This window comes from Lynx canadensis, chromosome C1 (genome assembly GCF_007474595.2).
Source record: "Lynx canadensis isolate LIC74 chromosome C1, mLynCan4.pri.v2, whole genome shotgun sequence".
NCBI lineage: Eukaryota > Metazoa > Chordata > Mammalia > Carnivora > Felidae > Lynx > Lynx canadensis.
In genome coordinates, this window is record NC_044310.1 from 31,534,530 (window position 1) to 31,555,569 (window position 21,040).

A 21,040-nucleotide genomic window follows, 5' to 3' on the forward strand; every position below is an offset into this window, starting at 1 on the left:
CTCTTCACAGGAGCTCATGCTGGCTTCCCTTCCCTGCTGCCTGAGGTGCTTCCCCACCCTCGTAGCTGCTGACGGCCCGGCCCGGGTAGGTTCCATGTCTCCCAGTAAGCCTCCCCCATCCTGTGCTCGTCCCCTCTCCCAGACTGGTTTTATACTGGCCCTCAACTGTCACTCCGTGAGTCATCTTCCTTCCTGAGCAGCAGGGGCCCCTCTGTGTGAAATAGACCCAGAGCAGGCACTTGCTGAGCCACTGTGAGACCTTCAGGCCGGACCTAAGAGCACCCCCAGACCCAATGGCATGAAAGACTGGAATGATTGATGAAAGGGAGCACATCTGTTCTGAGTACCCAATGGGTAGAACAGCACCCAGCAGCAGGGGCTGCTGGGAAACGGGTTTGTGCCCAAATCAGGAGTACGGTCACCGCAGGCGAGTCAGGAGCGGTGCTTGGCTACACAGCCAAATGGTCACTTGAAGAGATGGTGGCGGTTCCCAGAGGAACAAGGACATGATGGGGGCTGATGAGGTTGGAGAGTAGGGGCCAGGTGGCAGGGGACTCTAACCTGGGTTGAGGCCCCCGATTCTCAGGCCAAGGCAGGCAGATGGGAGAGCACACACGTCTAGGAAAAGAGGAGAGTCCTTTCCCCAGGCCTGAGCCCACAGGCCACGCACCCAGCAGGAACGTGGCTGAGTCAGACCTACACTGCAGGAGGGGGCTGAGCTCAGTGCCCGACAAGGGCGCTGGAGACCTGAGATATCGTCTCTGTTTTCATGGTGTCTCCCGTGCTTAGTCTCGAGGGGCCTTTAAGAGTCTACAAATTGCCGAAGCAAGACTCCCAGTGGACACAGGAGAGGTCAGGCGGGGGCACCTACGTGTTTGCGAAAGAGGTCAGCGTGGGGTCCAAGCTGGGGATCAGCTTCCCGGACAAACTGCATCACGTCCTCTACTGTCCACGAGGAGGGGTCCCGGCCACTCAGTCGCGAGGCATCCCGGCTTTCCAGGTATCGGTCCGACCCTGCAGGACAGGAGGGCACCTGCCATAACGGGTGGGGACTGGTTTGTAACGCATCCCCACTCTCCTTGGCACGTCCCGATGGCCCTGTGGGTGAGGCTCACGTTAGTGCCAGAGCAGAGCAACTGGAGGTGGCTGAGGGAGGGAAGGGTTTTTCCACAAAGGGATGAGGATCTGAGACTCTTCTTAAGTCAAATCTTTGTTCTTTAAGAGTAGATCTGATTTTGGAAAGGGCCAGAAGAAATTTTACATTAAGGCTGTGGTTCAGCCTGGACCAAAGTCAGCAGGAACAATGAGTGAGGGGATTACTTGGGCTCACTGGGGGTCTGGTGGGTAAGGCTGCTTTTACCTTGGCTCTGGGGACCATTTCTAGATAGACTTTGGCAGATGGGCAAGATTAGAGCCAAATCTAATTTGGGGTCTAGGGAGAAAAAAAGTGGTGGAAAATACTCTGTGCCTCTTCCAAGGCCTGGAGAATAGCTAACCTTGCTACAGCCTAATAGTGCAGAGGCAGAAAATAGTCTTGCCTTGGCTGCTAGGAATCTCAGTTAATTTAGTGCACTGCTTAGAGCTTTTATCTCGACCTTGGCTCAAATACAGTTCCTCCCACTTCCCCCGTGGGATCTGGACTCTCCGAAATCTGAACTCCTTACCATGCATGGTCTAGAAAGTACTGCAGCATCTGGCCCTTTCTGCCTCTGACTGCATCTCAACCCCCTAACCCCACCCCTTCCTTGTCATGCTCCAGACACACTAGCTTGCTTTCTGCTTCTCGAATAAGCTATGCCTTTATTCTTTGACCTGTAATTTCCTCGGTCTGGAATGTGCTTTTCCCAGGACTTTGCATACCTGATTCCTTCTCAATATTTGGGTCTTATCTCAAACATCAATTCCTCACAGACCTTCACCAACCTTCTAGCAAAAACATTCCATTCCCCACACAGCCACTATCAATCCAATTATCTCCTTTTCCCTCAGCACGTATCACTACCTAAAATATTTTCATGTATTTATGTTTACTGTCTTCTCCTATTTTCTGCCCTATTTCTTTGTGATATTGTGACTTTTAATAAGAAAAACACACATATTTGGTCTTTGTCCTGTTCCCTGGCAAGAACTCCTAAAATTCTTGGAATTTCCTAAATGGTGAGAGAAAGAAAGGTGCCTTTTGTTATTCACAACAAGCCCTTTCTAGCCACACCTGAGCATGTTCCTGAGGTCACTTCTGGAAAGTCCCTAAAGGATGGGGGTTGCCTGCCAACCTCCCTGGGGAGGAGAGTGGCCAATGACTTAAATGATTGTGCCTGTGTAATCAAGGTTCTGTAAAAACCCCAAACGATGGGGTTCGGAGGGCAAGAACCCCTGGTTGGTGGACACATGGAGGTGTGGGATCTGTGTGTCTGGAGAGGGCATGGAAGCTGGTGCCCCCTCCCACATGCCTCGCCCTGGGCAGCTCTGCCATCTGGCTGTTCCTGAGTTGTCTCTGGTTACAGAAAGCTGGTAACCTAGTAAGTTTTCGTGAGTGAACCCAAGGAGGTGACTGTGGGAACCCTTGATTTAGTCGGCCAGTCAGAAGCACGGATGACATCCCGGACCTTCGACTGGCCTCTGGTGGCGTGGGGCAGGGGGCTTGTGGGACCGAACCCTTAGCCGATGGGATCTGATGCTCTCTTCACACAGTGTCAGAGTTGAGTTAAATTGTAGGACACCCAGGTGGTGTGGCACAATTGTTTGGTGTGGGGAGAGCTGCACGTGTGGTGTCAGGGGGGAAGTCACGTTGAATGGAGTACTGGGCGTAAGGGAGACAGACACACAGGGGGGCGGTGGTTTCCTTTCACAGTCTCCAGGACATAAAAGAGGGCCTGGGCAGCCATAGTGGACGCTCAGACAGGTTTGTTAAATGAACGAATGACCCTACATAATAGTTACTTGTGTATTTTTCTGGCTCCCCCACCAGACTGTCTGTCTTGAGGCAGGGACCCTGCCTTGTTCACGTCTGTATCCTCACCACTCAGGAGATGCCTGTCACACAGCTGAGAGGCGAGCTGAAACCCACCTAGGAGAGCAGAAGGCTGTACTCATCAACTGTCTCTTGCAAAGGCTAAAAATCTCCTCCATTTCCCTTCACTCTGGGTGGGTCCCAGGTCTAAAAGTCAAAGCACATTTGGCTTGGCCCAGCCCCTGCTCCCTGGGGAAGAGACTCCGGGGAGTTACATCTCCAACTCGTAGCTGGGCACTGACCAGATGAGGGGAGAAGTGTGCCAGGGCAAGCAGGGTGACGATCGCCACAGAAATTCCGATGGCTTTTTAGAGGCAGTGGTAGACAGGAAGTTGGAGAGGGCTCTGAGCCAGCCACCTCTCCCTGCCCTGACAGTGCACTGTGACACTGACAGAGAGACCGGCTGCAGAGATTACGGACAGCAGAGAGAAGATATACTCATGGACGTGTCCCTGGACCATCTCGGCCAATTCCTTGACCTAGGGGAGCTAAGAACCAAACACACACACAATGACATTATACACATATAAACATAAATGCACGCACATATTCACACATCTGATGCTACTACGTATTTCTGAGTTTGTCTGGCAGCCTCCTCCTGTTCCAACACACCCCAGGAGGACAAGTGGCAAGAAGTTGCTAATTTATATGGTGGTCGGGAGAGACAGCTCTGAAATGATGACACCTGAGCACAGACCGTGAGGCAGAAGGGCGACTGGCATGTTTACAGTGAAGCCGGGAGGCCTGTGGGCCAGAGCTGAGCGAATGAGGAGAGAGTGGTAGGAGATAACCTCTGAGAGGTAGTGTGTGTGATGGGCTGGGGGGCATGGTGGTGCACATAACAGGACCTCGATGCCACCGAAAAAACCATTGGCTTTTCTGAGCGAAGTAGGTCAGTTTTGAGCAGAGGAGTGACTGGAACCAACTTACAGTGGAAAGGATCGCTCTCAGAGCCCGTGTGAATAGACTTAGGCTCCGGGGGAGGGCAGAAGGGAGACCAGTCCAAGCAAGAGACGACTGTGGCACGCAGCAGGTGGTAGTGGTGGATGTCGGGAAGAGTGAACAGTAGGAAGAACCCCCACCACCCGCCACTGTCAGCTCATCTGACCCTTAAAACAGCCCTTGAGGGAAGCAGCATCATCTTCCATTTAGAGATGAGGGAGCTGAGGCCCGGAGAAGTGAAGTGACTTTCCCAAGACCACACAGCTAGGAAGAAGACAAGTCAGTGCCCTGGATATGTCTTCTATCCCCATTTCTGCATACAGACTACAGCGGGATTCTCTCCCACTGCCCGATGAGAGCTGGTGGTTACCCCTCAAGGAAGGCAGAGGGTCTCAGCCTGAGAATGACTAAGGCAGGTGAGGCACATCTAAGGCAGGTGGCCAGACTAGTAAACCGGTGCCTACTCATCCTCGATTAGTGAAATAAGAGGGGACAGACTCAACATATGAATTCTTTGGGACAAACAGTTCTAGTGCCAAATGGAATCCTTCATAGCCGTATGAGGTTCTACAGGGTCACAAGAGATTTAGACCATGACCTGGCCAACAGGCTCACATGCATTCCAAAGGAAGAGAGGAGGTGCCCGGAGACAAGAGTGACATCTCAGGCCAGTGGCGCATGGGGCAGCCATCAAGCAGCACTCCCAACAGAGAGGGCCTCGGGAGGGAGGACGGTGACGGAATCCCTTCACACCTGGGGGGTGATAAAGCTTCCCAAGTGATCCCTTATCCCCGCTTCCATCTGATCCTTGTCACACTCCTGTGAAAAGACCAGGTCCCTATCACCATGTCCAGTGCACAAAAGAGGGGTGTGGAGACCTGAGAGGTGAGACGACTCCCCCAAGACTCAAGGCAGGAAATCAGCTGGCGGCTCTGCCTGGACTTTAGCGCTGCCCATGCCCCACACCGCCTTGCTGGGTGACGGCCTGGCTTCTTCCCCTCACTCGGTCTCCCTAAAACTCTCTCTCCTGAGGCCGATTCTCTCCACGGCAGGCCCTGTCAATGGAATCTTCTTATTGTTCCACACGCCGGGGGCTGGGAGTGTGGAGGTGGCACTTTCCCGTCTCTCCATGGCCACTTTTAGGCCTTTCTCCTATGAAAGCTCATGTTCATCAGAGGCCAGATATGTGCCCAGCCACCTGCTCGTCCTGTTCACTGTCGCCTACAGACCTCTGGGCTTCTACCCCTTGTGAGATGGAGATTGCTCGGTATGTCGGTCACAGCCTCCTGCTCCAGCCGGTTCCTGTCCTCATCCTCAGAGGCACTCAGTCACCCACCTGGCCTCCAGTGACCTTCACCTCCACTCTGCTTCAAATACCTCCCGCCAAGGCCACTGCCTGCTTCCTGCCATCACTTGGAACAAATCCACTTCAGAAACGTAAACATCCCTTTCTCTGACCCCAACCTCCCATGTCTGTAATGGTCCTGGACTTCAGTCCACTAAACCCATTACGTCACAGAGACATTTAGCCCAGCAGACTCACAATTCCCCATCCTTCAGCCTTGTCCCAGCCTTGCTTCTTCTTCCCTACCTGGCCCGGTCCGGTGCTGATGGTCTAAACGGCTGTCCCTCCAGCTCCCCCACTCCCTGGCCCTCTTGTCCTTCTACCTCAACGTGAAACTTTCATCCGCAGACAGTCTTTTCTCATTCCCACATCTACGTTTCTAAGACCACAGAAGAAAACCACATCTCTGGCAAAATGGCAGACTAGTCTCCAAGCACAGCTGGGCCTTCAGTGTTTCCCGAAAGCCAGTCCCTTCTCCTTGCTCCATTTCCCCCTGTCTGCTCTTGACCAGTCCAGTCTGGGAGCTCCCCTAAGCCCTTCTCTACTCACCCTCTCCCCATTCACTCATGGCCACCGTCATTCTTTCCTCCAGTCTCAAAGAACAAGGCTTAAGGCCAACCCATTTTTCTATGCCCTGGGTCCCTAACCCTTCCCACCGTGCCACACCCACAGCCTTACTCTCTTCTCTTTCCTGTATTCTTCATTTCTTCTTCTTGGAAGGCACAACTTGTCTGCTGATAAACACATCCGGGGCGCTCCCACTCTTGAAGACCTTCTTTTGTAGGTCACCATTTTTCTTTTTCTTAAGCCCTCTTTAGTACCTCACCATGCTATCTGCCCTCATCGCCCTCCACAACCTCTGAGGCTGCTCTTGCTAAGGTCGTCAATTACCCACTAATCACCACCTCTGACAGATAGTTGCCAAATCTTTGTTGTGGTGCTCTCTCTTTGAAATGCTCTCTGTAATCCTGGCCACTGCAACATCAGATTTTGTTTTTCCTCGCATTTGACTACTTCTTTGTCGTCTCCTGGGATCTTCTTCCTGCTCCCACCTCCTGAACTTTGTTGGTCCCCAGGACTCCACCTTTGGTCAATTGTTCTTTTCATTCTACCCATACACTCCTGGGAAGTGGCTGGCATTCATCCTACAGCTTCAACTACCATCTGTATGCCGATGACTCCCAAACATTTACCTTCAGTTCAGTTGTCTTCCCTGAGAATCAGACCTGCAGAGCCACTGCCTGGTGGATGTCACCTAGATGACCTGTGGGCTCCCTCCCTGTCTTTCTACGGCTGGACCCCTCTCTCACTGAATGGCACCCTGCCACCCCATCTAGAAACCAAGGAGACATTCCTCCTCCCTTCTTTCTCACTATCCTCAAATCTGACTGTATCTCCCTCGTGAATAGTTTTTTAACCGATTTGCTCTTCTATAAACTATCTACCACTTTTCTAATCCAGGCCTTTATCTGTTCTGGTTTGGCCCACTCCCCAACCTCCTAAGTGGCCTCTCTAGTCTGTCCTTCCTCAAATGTGTCCTCAACACAGTAGTACGTGATCTGTTGAAAACACAAGACTCTTTAGGTCTTGCCTCTAATTAAAAGCCTTCGGCAGCTTCACACTGCCTGCAGGATCCACTCCAGACTCCATCATGCTCCACAGCTTTGGGTCCTCTGTGAAGCAGCCCCCTGACCTTTCCAGGCTTTTCTGTTTCAAGTCCCAGTATCACACTTTATGTTCAGCGATACCAAAGTGCATGCAGTTCCATGCGCACCATCTGTACCAGTTCTTATCCCTCTGTCCTTGTTCCACTATGCTCTCTTCCTGGAAAGCTCTCCCTCCCCTACTACTCCTGATCTCACCACTCACAGCTTTGAAGTCTCGGACAGGGTGTTGTCACCTTCTCAAGGAAGCTTCCCCTAGGAACGCCTGGGTGGCTCAGACGGTTAAGTGTCCGACTTTGGCTCAGGTCATGATCTCATGGTTTGTGAGTGTGAGCCCCACGTCGGGCTCTGTGCTGACAGCTCAGAGCGCAGAGCCTGCTTCGGATTCTGTATCTCCCTCTCTCTCCCTGCCCCTTCCCTGCTCATGCTGTCTCTCTCTCTCTCTCAAAAATAAATAAACGTTAAAAAAAAAAAAAATTCAAGGAAGCTTCCCCTGGATACCGAGCTTGGGTTAGGTGTTCTTCTTTCCTGCAGTTTTCATACTATCCAAAGCACATCTCTGTACTCAAGATATGTCTTACAATTGTGTTGAAGTGTTTGTCTCTCCCATAAGACTGTGAACACTCTGAGGACCAAAAGCGATTGACTTTTGCATCCCCATGCTGAACATAGATGGTCTTCGAATGAATGGCTAATAAACGAATGGGGGTACCTTTCCCTGTCCCTTTGGCTCGAGTCTTTGGCTCTTAGTTTCCACTGTTGTCAAGCCAATCCCAGAGCTCCAGATGCCTCCCTGGTGCCTAGCTAGACACAAATGGTAAGTCTGGACCCCATCCAACTGCCAGGCAGGGGGCAGCCAGTGCTCAGTGAGGAAGGAAGGGAAGAGCGAGGGCCAGAACTGCAGTCAGCTTACCCCTGGAGCACAGCCTGCGCACAGCCGAGGCAGGACTCAGTGGGAGGCCACAAGATGGAAGCAGAGGCCGGTACCCGTGGGTTCGAAGGTTTTGGGAGCTGCTGACAAGGTTGGTGGGAGTCAAGGCGGAGTCCATGGAGTCTGAGTGTGGTTCCAAGGACCGGGTCAGACTATTCCCCAGGACAAAGCTTTCACCTGGAAAACAGTAAAACCAGAGTTAGAGCAGGAACTAGTCTAGAAGGACTGCCGGGGCGCTGGCCTCCCAGGTACCTGTTTGATGGAGCAAGAGGCAGCAAGACAGAAAGTTCTAGGCTATCTCAGGAGGCCTGTGTACTAGGCATGGCTCTGGCTCTCACTAGGTGACCTTAGTCAAGCCCAGTGCCATTCTCTGGACTTGTATCTCTTTAGGGACTCTTCCTTTTAGATTAGATAGTCTTTGAAGTTTCTTGTGGTCTGGAGGTCTTAAGCTTTTTCTGGATAAGGAGAACCTTAAAACAAATAGAACTATTTTAGGAAGAGGCTGCCTCCCTACACACAAGATGCTAGTGCAGGGGACAGGGGTGCTGGAGAAGAGGTATGGTTACTCAGATGAGGACACTTTAAAAGGTGACCCCCTCAGCCAGCAAGACATCTCAGAAATGCTCCTCAGTGCCCAACTAACAGCCTGTCTATGAAGGGTCTGCTCCTTGGTTCCCTCCCTCCTTTCGTACTTGCCTTGTGGAACAGAACTACCCCAAGGAAGCTGGGCTTATGCGGCGGTGAGAATAGGGCCGTGGAGACCAGAATCTGGATTAGAAGTTGGCTCTGGCACTGGGTAGACAAGGTGCTTCTCTCAGAACCACAGCGTCCTCATTTAGAACATGGGAAGCCCCCTTCCTCTGAGGCCCAGCCCCTCAGCTGGGCAGCAGCCCCTAATCAGTGCACTCCAGAACCTGAAGCAGGCTCCCTCTCGTGACTGGGCTCTGCCCACACTCAGTCAGTTCCTCAGCCCTGCTCACATCATCTCTGCCTAAAGGAGGAGTGCTGGGTCCTGGGCCACCCCCACCCCCATCCTTTGTGGCTTTTCTTAGAGGTTGGCTGTTCAGGTAACGCTTGGGATTCACTCAGGCCTGTGATCAACACTACAGTCAAACACACGGTCTGGCACACGATAAGACTTCTATGGCAAGATGGGTTAGGATTTTAGGACTACTTTCTACTACCTGAACTTGCGGGGTAACCGGGGGCTTAGAGTCAAATCCAGCTATTTGCCCTTAATCTCGGGAGTGTGACTGACAAAGCCCTACCCCGGCAATGGTCCCAGAGAGAGAAGTCTCTGGGGACCTGGACCGCAGCCCACCCCTTTAGGCAGACAAGCCTTCAGATTCCTATCTTCCAGGAGAGGGGACCACAGCAGCGTCCCACTTTTGAGACAAGCACAGGACTCCAAGCCAACAAACAGGAGGCCCGGGTTCTACACCTGGACTCCTGCCCTTCTCCAGGTATTTGATCCCATGCAAGCTGTCTGTCCTCTCAGCGCCAGCTTCATCTGTAAAAGGGGGGGAAATCCCTCTCTCTCATGCTGAGAACATCAAATGAGAAAATGGAATGAGATGGATTTTGCCAAGGTGGGGAGTTATTTTATTTATCCTTCACTCAGAGTTACGGCAAGCCTACGTTCTCTGCAGTAACTCGGGAAAAGGATGAAATCTAGTTTCTGCATGCACCTTTCGAGCCCTCATTACCTGGCGAAAACCGCGGACAGCGCAACTTGCCTCACCCGAACTAGCGTGTGAAGCGTCAGCAGGACAGTATGGGGGGCTCACCAGCTGCTGATGCAAGTCAGCGTCTCTTCCTCTCAGCGATGCTACGAATGGCAATGGAGGCCTGGAGTCTGAGTTGAGGGGCCTGAACACCAGGACAGGGGCAACGGCACCAGGCCAGGTCATTAAAGCTCTCCTAACGAGAGGCAGTGGACAGATGAAGAATCATGCCTGGGAGGGCCCTGGGAGGGCCTCGTCTACTTAAGGCTGACCAGACGAGGGCCTGGCTGCCTCAGCAAGACAGTGCAGCAAAGAAGACTGCAGTGCTCTCAAACTGTGCTCCACAGATCCCCGAGGGCCTCCAGAGGGAGGCCAAGTGAGTAGGCCTCTGGGTCTCGCCCCAGGTTCTAGCAAAACAGCTCTGGTTTTAACTTTTATACCCCAGAGTTTTCATATAATCCTGCCTTTGCAAAAAGGAGTTCTACTGCTAAAAGGAACTTTGCAACCATTGGCCCAGGGTCAGAAGTTAGGGTTGCAAGACTTGAGTTCTATTTCTGGCATTACCACTGGTCACTGATCTCTGCCTTTTTCTTGGGATTCAGTTTGCCCATCTATAAAAAGACACTAAGGAGCACCTGGGTGGCTCAATCGGTTAAGTGTCGGACTTTGGCTCAGGTCATGATCTTGCAGTTCACGAGTTTAAGTCCCACGTCGGGCTCTGTGCTGACAGCTCAGTGCCTGGAGCCTGCTTCAGACTCTGTGTCTCCCTCTCTCCCTGCCCCTCCCCTGCTTGTACTCTGTCTCTCTGTCTCTCTGTCTCTCTCTCTCTCAAAATAAATAAAACATTAAGAAAAATTTTTTAAAAATACAATCTCATATGGCCAATTTAAATGAAATTTGCTGTGGATGTGTTAGAGACATAAGAACAGTCAGCATGGGAAGGAGCTCATTCCTTCATTCAGCAAACATCTGTTGAGCATCCTTTGAGTACTAGCTCCTGTGCTAGGGAGGGGGTATGCAGAGGTAAACAGACAGATAAAGGCCTTTCCTTATGCACTGATTTCCAGTCAGAAGCAGATTTTTTTGGAGTCTCACCTTGTAAGGCTACCCTAAAAACAAGAGTTCCCAGGGGAGGACGGCAAGAATGGTGGGGGGAGGTCTAGAAATCATGCAAAGGAGAAAGAGCCCACGAATGCATGATCTGGAGAAAAGTCAGGGGTGACAAATAACCTGAGGACAGTCATGGGAAGGGAAGAGAACTGGAGGTAGATTGGATCTTCTGAAAGGCAGCCAGTAAAACAGGGGGCAGGAGTTATAAGAAGACAGATTTGGGCTCAAAAGTGAAGGCACTGTAGCAATCAGAAATGCCCAGCAATAAAATCAGTTGCCAAAGGTGATGGTGAGCAACCTGTCATTGGGAGCACTTAAGCAGAAGTCAGATGACCACCCGATCTGTTGGGCTAGACACTAGATAATCTCTAGACCACTTTCCATTTCTGGGATTCAAGGAATCTGTGCTCACAACCATGCTTTCCCCTTCCTGGGGTGAAACAAATGAAAGAAACTAGAATTTTCTAAGAATTTCTAGAATTTTCTAGGAAAATTCTTATGCCAACACAAGACCCAGAGACTACCACAGTTCCTGTGTATGCTTAAGTCTGCCTCATGAAAAAAAAAGTCCTCTGAACTACGTGTCCTACACCCTCTACTACACTTTAATTCAGCAAACATTATCAGATATTTGCTATGTGACAGGGAGACAGATACTGTGAACGATGAAAAAGATATTGTCCCTTCCCTCAAGGAATAATTAATCTAGTGGGAAGGATGACAAAATACAAGCTTATAAAAAATTAGAAACTATTGTAAATATTACTAAGCAAATAGGGTATTAAGACAGAAAATAACAAGGGGGGCTTTTTTAGATGAGGAGACCTTGAGAGGTCTCCTTGACAAGATGATGTTTAACAGCTGTGGTCTGAAGCATCCAAGTAGAGGTATGCTAAACAATGTGCTTGGTTTTAGGGTTCGCTGGCAGCCCCAATGAATCCCAAGCATTATCTAAACATTTGATCTCCAAGAAAAACTGCAAAACTGCAAAGGATAGGAACATGACCCAGGATGCCCCTCACCCGCAGAGAATTCTGTGGAAAGGGCCAAGGAGCTGACGTGGCTTAGGTAGAATCTAATCATCTGCTGTAGGTCTCCTGGTACAATGGCTAAGGGCTGCTGCCTGGTAACTTATAGAAAGATCTTGAATAGAAAAACAGCTTGGAATATTTGGGGAAATGAGGAAAAACAGTGTAGCTAAAATATATGGAAGGAAGAGATGAATCTGGCACGGTAGGCAAGAACCAGATGATGCAGAATACTGCAAACCAGAGTAGGACACCTGGATTTTACTGTCAGTGTATTAGAATGCCACTACAGAGTTTTAGGTTAGGGCATGCCATAAGCTCCTTTATGCCTGAAGAATACCCTTTGGGCTATTAGGTAGAAAATGGAGCAGAGAGGAACGAGAGAGGAGACCAGATAGGCCAGAAAGGACCTCTCAGGCCAAGAGAGAGAGGATAATGGCAAAGGCAGTAGACTGATAAGATGTACATGGCTTTAGGAGACATTTTGGATTTCCACTAAGGCAGAGTAGCAGGGTCTAGGCATATCTGATTTCTTGGAACTGAAAACAAAAAGACAAAATACACGAAATAACCATTTTCAGACACTGGGCATCAGGTAGTGCAGGACGGTGATTCCTGAAAAGGGGTAACAAAAAAGGTGAGCCCTAGGCTTGCTCTCAGCTCACTGTCTAGAGTGTTTCCAGGCCACAGTGGAGGCAGGGGAAGATTAGACAGGGCCGGTGAGCTCCCTGAGCTGAGGAGATGGGGCCGAGTCCAGATAGGCCAAGGCAGCTACAGTTCATGGGTCAGAGCTCTGGAGAGGTGATTACAACTAGATTTCAAATGCTCAAGAAGACAGAGCAAAGACTATGCAGGTTAAGCAAAAATACCAAAGACATAAAAAGACCCAAGTCAAACTTCTAGAAATGAAAACACAATGTCTGAGATAAAAATACATGAGATGGATTAAGAGTGGATTAGACACTATAGAAGAAAAGATTAGCTAACTTAAACACAGCTACAGAATTTATCCAAAATAACGCACAGAAAAAAGGCTGAAAATATTTATTTTTTTTATTTATTTTTTTTTTTATTTTTTTTTTTTTAAATTTTTTTTTTTTTAACGTTTATTTATGTTTGGGACAGAGAGAGACAGAGCATGAACGGGGAAGGGTCAGAGAGAGAGGGAGACACAGAATCGGAAGCAGGCTCCAGGCTCTGAGCCATCAGCCCAGAGCCCGACGCGGGGCTCGAACTCACGAACCGCGAGATGGTGACCTGAGCCGAAGTCGGACGCTTAACCGACTGAGCCACCCAGGCGCCCCAAGGCTGAAAATATTTAAAAAGCATCACTAAACAGTGGGAAACCTTCAAGGAGACTCATATATGTCTAATTGGAGTCTCCAAAGAAGAGGTGAAGAAAATATATATGAAGAAAGAATGGTAGAAAGTTTTTCACATTTGATAAAAAGCTGTAAACCCCCATGTCCAAGAAGCTCAGGGGACTCTAAGCACAAAAGGCATGAAGAAAACCTCACCAAAGCACAGCATAGTCAAATGGCTAAAAACCAATAATAAACAGAAAACCTTAAAAGCACCCTGGGGGGGTGTGGAGGGGGGTGGGAACAGCATGAGACCAAAAAGAAGAATGACAGCAGACTTCTCATCAGAGACAATGCAAACCAGAAAACAATGGAGTGACATCTTTTAAAAAGTGCTGAACAAAAAAAGAGTCAACTTTAAAAGTATCTTTCAGAAACAAAGACAAAAAAACCCCCCCCAAAAACAAAAGACTTTTTCAAAGATACAAAACTGAAAGAATTTGTGTCCAGTAGACTGTAACTCTGAGAAATGTTAAGGAAAGTCCTTCAGCAGGGAGAAGATATGAAACTCTGGCTCTACACTAAAAAAATGTGAAGTACCAGAATACCAGAAAGGGTAACTATGAAAGGGTAAATATAAAATAATTTTTTCTTTTATGTTAAAAGAATATATTTTTTATATTGAAAAAATTTAAAAGAGGATTACCTATTTAAAGTAAAATAATAATGTATAGTGGGATTTACAATATATGTAAAAGTAAAACGTATGGTAACAATAGCACAAAGGCCAGAAGACGGGGAGAGTGTACCAGCTGTAAGGTTCTTATGCGATATGTAAAGGGATAAGAAGACTATGGCTCCAAGGTAGACTGTGATATGTAAAAAATGTATAATATAAACTAAAGCAATCACTAAACTAAAACAAAGAATTAAATTAGTTATAGCTAATAAGCCAATAAGGAAATAGAAATCATAAAAAAACTGGATTAATCCACATGAAGGCAGAAAAAAGAGAACACGGGATAGATGGAACAAATCTCTCTACCAACAGCTTTTGTCTTTGTTCTCTGAGTTGAAAGTAAAGATCTGGGTGGGCTATGTGGTTCTTTCATTTATATAATTACATTGTTACATTTATATAGTTTTGGTTTTGAAAGACAAAGTCTGGGAAATTGGAGATAAGAGGAAACAAAATTATTCTGCATAATATATTAAGCTGGAGTTGCCTGCTGATAGCTGGAAAAGGAGGAGGTATGGGATGGAAGGAATAGAGAACAGAGAAGAAAATCCCCCAAACCTAGAGTGGGCCCCAGAAATGGCAGCAGGCTGAGGCCGAAGGTGAATGAGGCCAATAGGATACATCCTGTAACAGCAGATAAACATTAAGATAAAACAGAAATGTTAAAATGCTTCCTGTTCTTTGTGGCAATTCTCCCCCACCCCCCTAAACTCCAGTACAAGTTTATTACAATTGTATTCATTTTTGTATTCATTTTCCTTAGGGAAATGAAGGATGAAGAATTGGACCAAATGTTTGGGGCAAAGCACCTAAGGGAGGGACGGTCAGCTATAAGAGTGGTCTGGGAAAGAAGGAGCAGGAGTCTGCAGGAGTCTGAGTCAGAGCAGGAACCCTAGTCTGAATGATGTGGGGTGGGGGTTCATTCGATGTTATTTAGATTTGGGTATCGAAGGAAAGGATTATCCCCAAATCTAAGAGGACTCATGGAGTCCCACACAAACCTCCAGACAGCCTCCCTGCCTACTGTCTCGCCCTGTACCAATCCATTCTCCCACACAGGATCCTGAGTGACCTCTCTGAAGCGCTGTGACTGTGTCCCTTCCCTGGGTCCTCACTGCTCAATGATAAAAAGCTGGCAATACGGTCAGTTAGAGCTTTCCTGACCAGGCTGCTGCCTCCGCTCCAGCCTCGTCTCTCACATGCCTCTCTTCCACCGTGTATGTCAGCTGTACCACACATCCGGTTCCTCTGACACGGGTCACGCTCCCCTTTGTCCCTCACAGTCTCACATGCTATTCAGTCAACAGGAACATTCTTCATCACTCCCCTCCTCCATCTCCTTGGGTCTGCGGCATCTCCACCTGATTATCCTGCTCCTTCAGGTCCAAGCTTAGATATAATTTCTTCTGGAAAGCCTCTCCTGACACCTGGTTTGAACTTCTGAAATCTGAACGTGTCCTCTGAAAGTACGCATCATCACGAATGAACTGTTTGCTTATTTGTTCCTCTTTACCAGGTTGTAAACTCTGTGAGTGTGAGGACCTGGGCCCCTAGTTTACTATGGAAATGCCCCCTGCCCATATGCCTAAACCAGACCTTGGTGTTGTGCAACCAGTAACTTCTGGGTTGGCCGACTGAATAACAGACTCGACACAGGTTCAATTAATTATGAGCATCTGCGTCATCTTGGAACTCTGACAGTTCTATGAGGAAACCCCACATGGGGACGAAGGGTTTCATCCCCACAGAGGGATGCATCCTAACAGATTTCACACTTCTTATTTGGCTTTATTGAATCCTATACATTTTAGGATTCTGGCAGGAGGACCACTTTATAAGCTCAGATGACCCTGGACGGCAGCTAGAAAAACAGGCACAAGGAACTTACCACCTTGGGACAAATGAACCTCCTTGAGCAGAGAGGAATCTGGGCAATCCCCAAACGGCAGACCTAGAGGTTAATGCTGGGTGGTTTCAATTACGGCTAAGATAACAGTCCCTGGAACCAGCTACATTAATTGTCTCCTGTTAATGCTGTCAGTGCTGAGGGCCGGAAGGAACTCCCTCTCACATGACCTTCACAGGCCTCTCACCTGACATGGCCACGTGTGGAGTTTTGAAGAAGTGACCCTAATCTGACACTGTCCCCCTCCACCCTCCGCCAGGAACCCTTCCTGTCCTCGTCTTTCATCACTCCTGGCTGGCCACAGGGCCCGTTCCAGGCTCACACTGCGTGCATGTCTGTCCTCTCTCAGCTGGCATGCTCCCAGAGCAGGGATGCGGTCTGTTCCATCTCTGGCTCCCCAGAGGCTAGTATAGCATCTGGCACAGAGCGTCTGACAACTGGTCTGGAGTCTCCAAAATGTCAATGTCATGTCAGGAAAGGCAGAGACAAAAGTGTGGAAAACTGCTGTAGATAAAAGAAAACTAAAGAGACGGAACATCTATCGATCGATCGATCGATCTATCTATATCAGCTAGTAGATTTTACTCATGTTAAATTTCTTGAGTGTGATAATACTCCTACCCTTAGAAGATACATAGGAAAGTTTATTAAGGATCACGTCTCTCAGCTGCAGTTAACTCTCAGATGGTTCAGTAAACAAAAATCCACAGACACAAATATATGTACGTATGCCTAAGAGAAACAGGTATAGTAAATATTACAAAGTTAAGTGGGAAATCTACATGAAGAGTACATGGTTGCTCACTATCCTATTTGCACACTCTTCTGTAGGTTTGGAGTTTTTCAAAAAAAGTTAAGTCTCAACTCAGGTAAGGAACCCTAATGGGATCTGCTATACTGGAATTGTGTGGTCAGTTAGGCCACGACCCTAAGGGCCAGGGAAGTGTGGAGGCAGGCTGTAGGGAAGGGAGAAGGCACCTCAGGAAGTAACTAGACAAGAAGAGTGGTAGCTTTGGATGTTGAAATAGAAGCGCATAGCCACACAGGAGGGTGGGAGTGATAAACCCCAGATCCAAAGGGCAGACCAAGCCCTGTGCATATCCAGCTATTTGGCAGAGGTTTGGGTAAGTCATCAGGGAAGTTCAGGAAATGATAGATGATCAGAGGTGGAGCAAAGGGTCAGCAAGGCAGGCTAGCAGGCAGGCAGGCAGGCAGGCAGGCAAGATAAGCAAAGGAGCACAGAGGAGTGAGAAATCTAGGCAAAGCTCTGGCTTGTCTGGGCACAGTTAGAACACTTCAGAGAAGCAAACAAACTGGGGAAAGAGCAGCCAAGTTGCTGAGCACCCAGGATGGGAAACAAAAGCTAGACAGTGAGCACCAGAAGGTGCAGAGAGCTGGCTGAATCTGTCTGAAAATGAGGGAAGGAGTGGGGACGGTATGTGATAACCCTGGTCTTTGTCTCTTTCTTAGTTGGTGAGGCAAGAAGGAAGAGCGGCTAAAGCTTGCTTCCTCTCGTCTGGTAGCTGAATCAGAGAGATACAAACTGGAACAGAATTCCCAGGGCACATCAGGCCTCAATTCCAAACCCCCTCCATGACTGCGGGCCCATGACGTACATCCCTGCCAGTCCCTGCATGCTGCTACCAGTAAGTTTTCTCTTAGTCCTCAGTGATGATTATTCCCTTTAAGCATTCTGGGCTCCTGGTTCGTGGAGAAATCTCTCTTTAGACGAGCAGCTACCCTCAATGTTCACTACCCCCTCTCATGTACGCATTCTTCCAGAATCTCAGATAGGCTTTGCTTTCATCACTTAAGTGCTGCTCAGAGTTCCTGAAGGCCAACAGCTGGGGTATTTGACAACCTGCCTTTGTCTGCCCCATGTCTGCCATACCCAGCCCGGACCCCCAGTGCAACATACTAAGGACACTTCTTTTTGTTCTCGGATTCTGATGATAAAAGAAAGCAGGAGAAAAGGTTTAGAGAAGATCCCTCCCAAGCAACAGATCAGTGAGGGGGGCACAGACATGCCTGCAGGGACCAGATGGTCTGGCCCTCACAAGGAGTATTTGAAATTCAGGTGGTCTTTTTGCCCTGCACACAAGTCACACAGGCAGTGCTCACTGGGGTGCAGAGGTACAGACAGAGGTGAGGGTGGGGGGGCTGGGTGAGTAGTCATGTTGCCGAGCGCGTTCTCCGGAAGTGGACTCTGTTAAGACAACGATAAAGAGATGCCAGGGGAGGCAGTGTGGTGACAAGACTTGTGTAGGTCAGAAATGGGCACCTTTCAGACTTGGGCTCCCTCGCCAAAGGACAGCACAGCCCCAGCACTCACAGCACCACCTCTCTGCTCCTCCGGCCAGGAGGAGTCCATGAGACTCTTCTAAAGGGCCTCTGCTTCCTCTCTTGACCATGACCTACCTCGCTACTGGGATCGAGCTTTCCTCCGCTCCCTGTCGTTCTGTGTCCCGGGGCTCCAGATGCTGAGTTCCACTCACTCTTTAACCTCTCTTGGAAGTGCTTAGTCATTGATCCGGCCACGTGGCATCCGCTTTCCCGCTGCGGGTCTGCTATGCTAACTAAGAAAGTTATTTTCCAGCCTCGTTGGAAATGGCAGGAACTTGAATTGACTTGCTAGACTGGCAGTGCTGGAGGAGTTCGGGCCACGTGCCAAAGGAAAGAGTGGACGGCCAATCACGGGGGAGCACACTTCTCACTCTGTAGCCTGAGACTAAACCTTCCTGTTGGCAAGGGAGAGCTACCTTAGGCCTCTGCCGCCAGCTTCACACTGGGAGGCGTGCTGTGACCTCATGGTGGCTCCACGTGCCACACGCCGTGGGGGCTCGGGAGGGGAACTCTGAACCACCGTTTTCTAGGGATAAAAATCCAGAGGACAGAAGGTTAATCCTAGAGATAGGAAAACAAAATCCTGGAGAGAGCAGAGATGGGAGGAGACCAAGGAGTCCCTGGCTGCGCCTGCGGCAAAGGTAAGGCGCAGAAAGCCAGGAGTCCAGAGAGTAGGTGCCGGGCTGGAGGGTGTGAGGGCCAGCCCCGGGCCCCCACTGGCGCTGCTGCAAGCCCTGTGCCCCTTTCTCAGCCCAGGCCCCATCCCAGCTCCTACCTGGTAGGTACCTGTCGTGGCTGTGGCTGTGGCTGTACTCGGTGGTGGTGAGAGGCAAGTGAGTCTGTGTAAAGGGTTGGCTGCCAAACAGATTGTCACTGCGAAGGTTGTGGCAGAGCTTCTCCAGGAAGCGGAGGACGTAGGTGATGCTGTTGACTGCCGGGAGGTTGAGGGTGTGCTGTTCGCGGTCAAACACGGCTGTGGAATGAAGGAAACGGGGCGAGCGCGTCAGCCCGGCAGTGCAGGGCAGGCCGGGCGGAGGAGCCCAGCCCACTGCTTGCCTCAGGCTCACCTGGTTACACAAAGCAGTCGGTGCCCAGGTTTCCTCCCCTCCCCTCCCTCCCTCAAGGGTTTGATTTTTGCCTCCACCTCCAAAGGGCTTGCAGTAATGGGAGTGGCCAGGCCAGGCCTGTTGCACCTGGGACGCTGAGGCGATTTTACTCAACTTGTGAAAACAACTGTGAACACAACTCTATCTGCTCCATCAGTTGGCTGGGCCTCCTCCGGGAGATCTGCTCATTTTGGGTTCTATTTCCATAAGAACTGCCTAAGAACAGAGAAACCGGGCAGATGAGGAGAATACAGCTATTGCCGGCAATGGTTTGGGTGCACAATGTGATCTGTGTTAGGGCACTAGAGTTTCAGCAGCATTTGGAAATATTCCATGCTTGGTTTTATTTTCCTTCCTATCTATCTCTATTCAAAAAATATCTGTATAATCCTTAAAAAGCAGGCCTTTGCATTTGTCTCTGAGGGCAGCAAGGAAATGGGGAGATAGGCCGGTCCCGGGAATCAAATTTGGGACAGAAGAACCCTAGGAAAGGTGTGGGTGACAGCAACCCCACAGAGGCGCAAAGAAGGCCTCATCCCCGCAGACTACTGCCCGGAAGGCTCGGCCTCCCAAGGAAAGGAAAGCTGGAGTCCCCAGCAGTCCTCTGACTTCTAGAACAATGTCTGCCGTGCGTGCCCTCACCCTCCACACAGCCAATTACTCCCTCGCCAGGGCTCCCACGTCACCCTTTACACATTTCTCGCACATGAGAATACTTCTCTCCTGTCATCTTTTCTCTTCCTCCCCGGCCAGTGCCTGGCAATAACCTCTGACGTCAGATAAAGGCTCAAAAAATGTTTGCTAACAAAATACAGTTATTTATGGGGTCTTCTAAAAGAATACAGGTATCCGTGAGGGTCTGCCAAGTCAGTTGGGTTCCCTGAGACTGGATACTGCAACTTGTTAGAGGGAAGGGGTGGGAGACTATGCAGGATCATGCAGTTAAGACTGAAAGGCTCCAGGTCAAGTCTTCATAGACTTGGTGGGTATAGAATGGGGTTTTGGACTTGGGAACACGGAAACAGAACTAGGGCACAGCAGAAAAAGTGAACATTCTCAGTGAAAACAAAAAACAGCATAGTTGAATCAAACTCTCATAGCAGGAAAGAGAGAGGGAATGGTTTTTCCCCACTCTGCTCTGGGATTCAACTTCCTTGTAACAGGGCTGGCTTAGGACTGGGCAGCTAAGGAGCCGGAAGAACCTAAGAGTTCTCTGGTCCCCTGAGGCCAGGTGGGAGGCTATGGTGATCTGGAGAAACTCCTGTTGCCACAATGCAGTCCCTCTGGATTCTTTCTTCTGGAATGCCTTTAAAGCAACACACATACGTTTTCTGTATGCAGAGGCTAAGCAGGTAGACAGGACAGGAGTCTGCTTAGAAGCTTGGTTAAGCAGAGTCTGAATGGTATTCTACTTGGCAGAGGGGTGCATAAGGCTCAGAGGGGTTCTGGTTGTTGAAAAGGAACAGAATCCCTTCACATTTCTCCAGAGCCTACAAGCGTGACTGTTGTAGGAACCAGGATGCTTTGCCAGAAATGAGCCAGTTGAGAAGGCCTGGCCCTCTGGTGAGGAGGCCACACCAGCCCAAGTGTGCTTACCTGAGATCACTTCACCACCATGGCCCTGTTTGAGGAAGCTGAAGACGGTTTTCTGATGATAAGCACAGTCGATGCAAGCCTGGACAGCCTGCTGCAACACCACGGAGGCGCGGGCTGGCCCAAAATGGTCAGGAAGCAGCTGGACCTTCTTCTTATCTAAGTGGGGGCCTGTGCTGCCATTCTTGTTCAAGTAAATACAAACTGCGGGAGACAAAGAGTCAAAACAGCTTAAAGAGCGTCCAGGGTAGAGAAGTGACAGAACGGTGCTCTCTTCTGTGTCTCACCCTCTGGG

General features: G+C 49.5%; 1 protein-coding gene across 10 annotated transcripts in view; it reads right to left on the bottom strand.

Annotated features, from left to right (window-relative positions):
* SCMH1 (Scm polycomb group protein homolog 1) overlaps positions 1-21,040 on the bottom strand; it is a 187,458-nt gene that overhangs the window by 1,357 nt on the left and 165,061 nt on the right. For 7 of the 10 annotated variants that reach the window (XM_030323809.1, XM_030323801.1, XM_030323800.1 and 4 more), the window contains 4 exons: positions 20,749-20,949; positions 18,822-19,019; positions 7,878-8,072; positions 872-1,098 (listed from right to left, as the gene is read on the bottom strand). In XM_030323809.1, the coding sequence (XP_030179669.1) occupies positions 872-1,098; positions 7,878-8,072; positions 18,822-19,019; positions 20,749-20,949 (821 nt within the window). The remainder of the gene's footprint in view (positions 1-871; positions 1,099-7,877; positions 8,073-18,821; positions 19,020-20,748; positions 20,950-21,040) is intronic. The other 3 variants (XM_032594264.1, XM_030323804.1, XM_030323808.1) reach the window with 2 other exon arrangements.